At 37.9% G+C, this 2,043-nt stretch overlaps 1 protein-coding gene across 1 annotated transcript in view; it reads left to right on the top strand.

Moving 5' to 3' along the window:
• Window positions 1-2,043, top strand: part of LOC117112809 (transmembrane protein 170A-like) — a 26,631-nt gene that overhangs the window by 16,495 nt on the left and 8,093 nt on the right. Inside the window, exon 2 of the mRNA XM_033255984.1 lies at window positions 1,477-1,594. Within this exon, the coding sequence (XP_033111875.1) occupies window positions 1,528-1,594 (67 nt within the window). The 5' untranslated portion in view covers window positions 1,477-1,527. The remainder of the gene's footprint in view (window positions 1-1,476; window positions 1,595-2,043) is intronic.

Genomic DNA, 2,043 nt, shown 5'->3' with positions numbered 1-2,043 from the left:
CGTTAATAACGCCAAGGACGTGGCGTAGTGAGTGGCTTTAACAACGCCACTGCCTAGTTCACACACAAAGGCGTACGCTACGCCAGGCTTAAGCCAGCCTTACGCCGTGTGTGTGAACATAGCCTAAAGCTCCCTTAACAAAGGTAACAGGTTTGCCTCACCAAACCCAAGCAGGCACAAAGTTGGTTTAAGCTGGCGCACTTCGGCAAAGTTACGCGACCCCTTGTTGTGATGGATTGCGTGTGGACTTACAATTTGAGGCCATCACAACCACGCCAGTCCACTGATAGTATATAACTAAGTTCGGTACACTTGGCTGTTTACTTCTGGGAACTGCAAGGAGAAGAACATTTTCAATATCTAACACCAGCCTACATACTGTACTAAAAACATGCTAAAATTATATTTAAAATTTTTTGTTGTAAAAAAAAAAAAAACAAATTGCCGAACCTCAATTTCTTACATTTTGGGGCGGTCGGGCATGGCCAACGCAATAGTTTTTTTTTTATTTGGCCCAATCGTAAAATACTTTAAAAATACTCATTACACTCTTACTGAAAAAATACAAAAAGTATTTATGGGAGTATTATGTATAGTCAAGTATTGTTAAAAAGACAAAATCAATACTACTGTAAGTCTGCAATCAGGTCTGAAACATATCTCTAGAGAAAAACGCACTAATAATTTTTATAACGCCCTCTCAATGGAAAGGTGATCAGCTTCAGTAAAATCTATTTAACATTTATGGACCACATGTTCTAATAATCATAAGTAGGTTTTAATAATATAGATCAGTGTAACTATTTATAGTACTGTATTGTCAAAATACAATACATTTTGCATAAAAGTTTGAAATACAAAAGTCAATATTACACAAAATTTGTACGGGCTAGCCAATTGTGTGTACAGGCTCTCCAAAATTCTGTGTACGAGTTAGCCAAAATTTGTGTACGAATTATCCAAAATTTGTGTACGTGTTGTGTGTACGAGTCAGCCTATATTTGGCCTAATAAAGTCCAACTGCACCTAATACGTATACAGGCTAACTCGTACCTGCCCATTAAGGCCTGCGCAGGGAATATATCCTCTGGCTCAAAATTAGGCCTACTGTAGAAATCTGTCCAAACATTTCGTAAAATAATGGCCAATTTCCAATCAGATTTTGCCAAAAATTAGGCTTTGACCTAATCTTATACCTGTATAACCAATATATTGTGCAGTAGTTTAATTACGATTCTGCATAGCTATTTTCCGAGCAAATTTGAGTTAGTTTAATACTGTTTTTAAGGTATCATCCGCATAATTAAAATACTTTACAGTATAACTGGTACCCATGCATATGTTCACCTAAATTTTCATACCCAGTTTTGCATTCTACCCCCTTACAGGGTAAAACCATCCTACACCTATGATTTATCAGCTTCACAATGTATCCGATTTTATTTGTTTTAAAGTTATTTGAATTATTTTCTCTAGGTTACACTTCTGGTCAGTCTTGATAACTTGATTTGGATCTTCCAATGTACAATGGGTAACAGTCATTTCAGGGAAGAGTTTGGTCTTACAACAGGATCTACAGCGCTAGAATGGAAAGGTATCGTTTGCATTTCTTGAGAATTCTAATTTCTAAATAACCTGTTCAGTATTACCTTTTTAATCCACAACCTAAATTCAATGCCTGTCAAAATTTCATGGTGAAGTGATTGGATTATGGTGTCTTGTGTTTGCAAGAGTAATGCCAACTTGACACTTGCACGATTTTCATTCCCACAGTGGCGTATACTTTGGTGTGCCAATGATTAAATTCTTCGGGAACGAGCGTGAGGATGAAGGTTGTGGGGGTGCGTGCCATGTCATAGAGAGAATTTTGAAATGTTCAAAATTTCAGCATGCATCAATGTTCGTGCCTTGTGCGTGCCACTTGCGTGAACCATGCGTGCACACTGCACAAACTCTGCAAGAAGTAATAATCCTGCAGCTGCCATACTGTATGTAGACACCTTCTCTCCCTCTCTCTCTCTCTCTCTCTCTCTCTCTCTCTCT

This window comes from Anneissia japonica, unplaced genomic scaffold (assembly GCF_011630105.1).
Source record: "Anneissia japonica isolate Jap-2015-1 unplaced genomic scaffold, ASM1163010v1 scaffold172582_len1462937_cov174, whole genome shotgun sequence".
Classification (NCBI taxonomy): Eukaryota; Metazoa; Echinodermata; class Crinoidea; order Comatulida; family Comatulidae; genus Anneissia; species Anneissia japonica.
The sequence above is the reverse complement of the archived record's forward strand: the minus strand, read 5'-3'. Positions and strand labels throughout refer to the sequence as shown.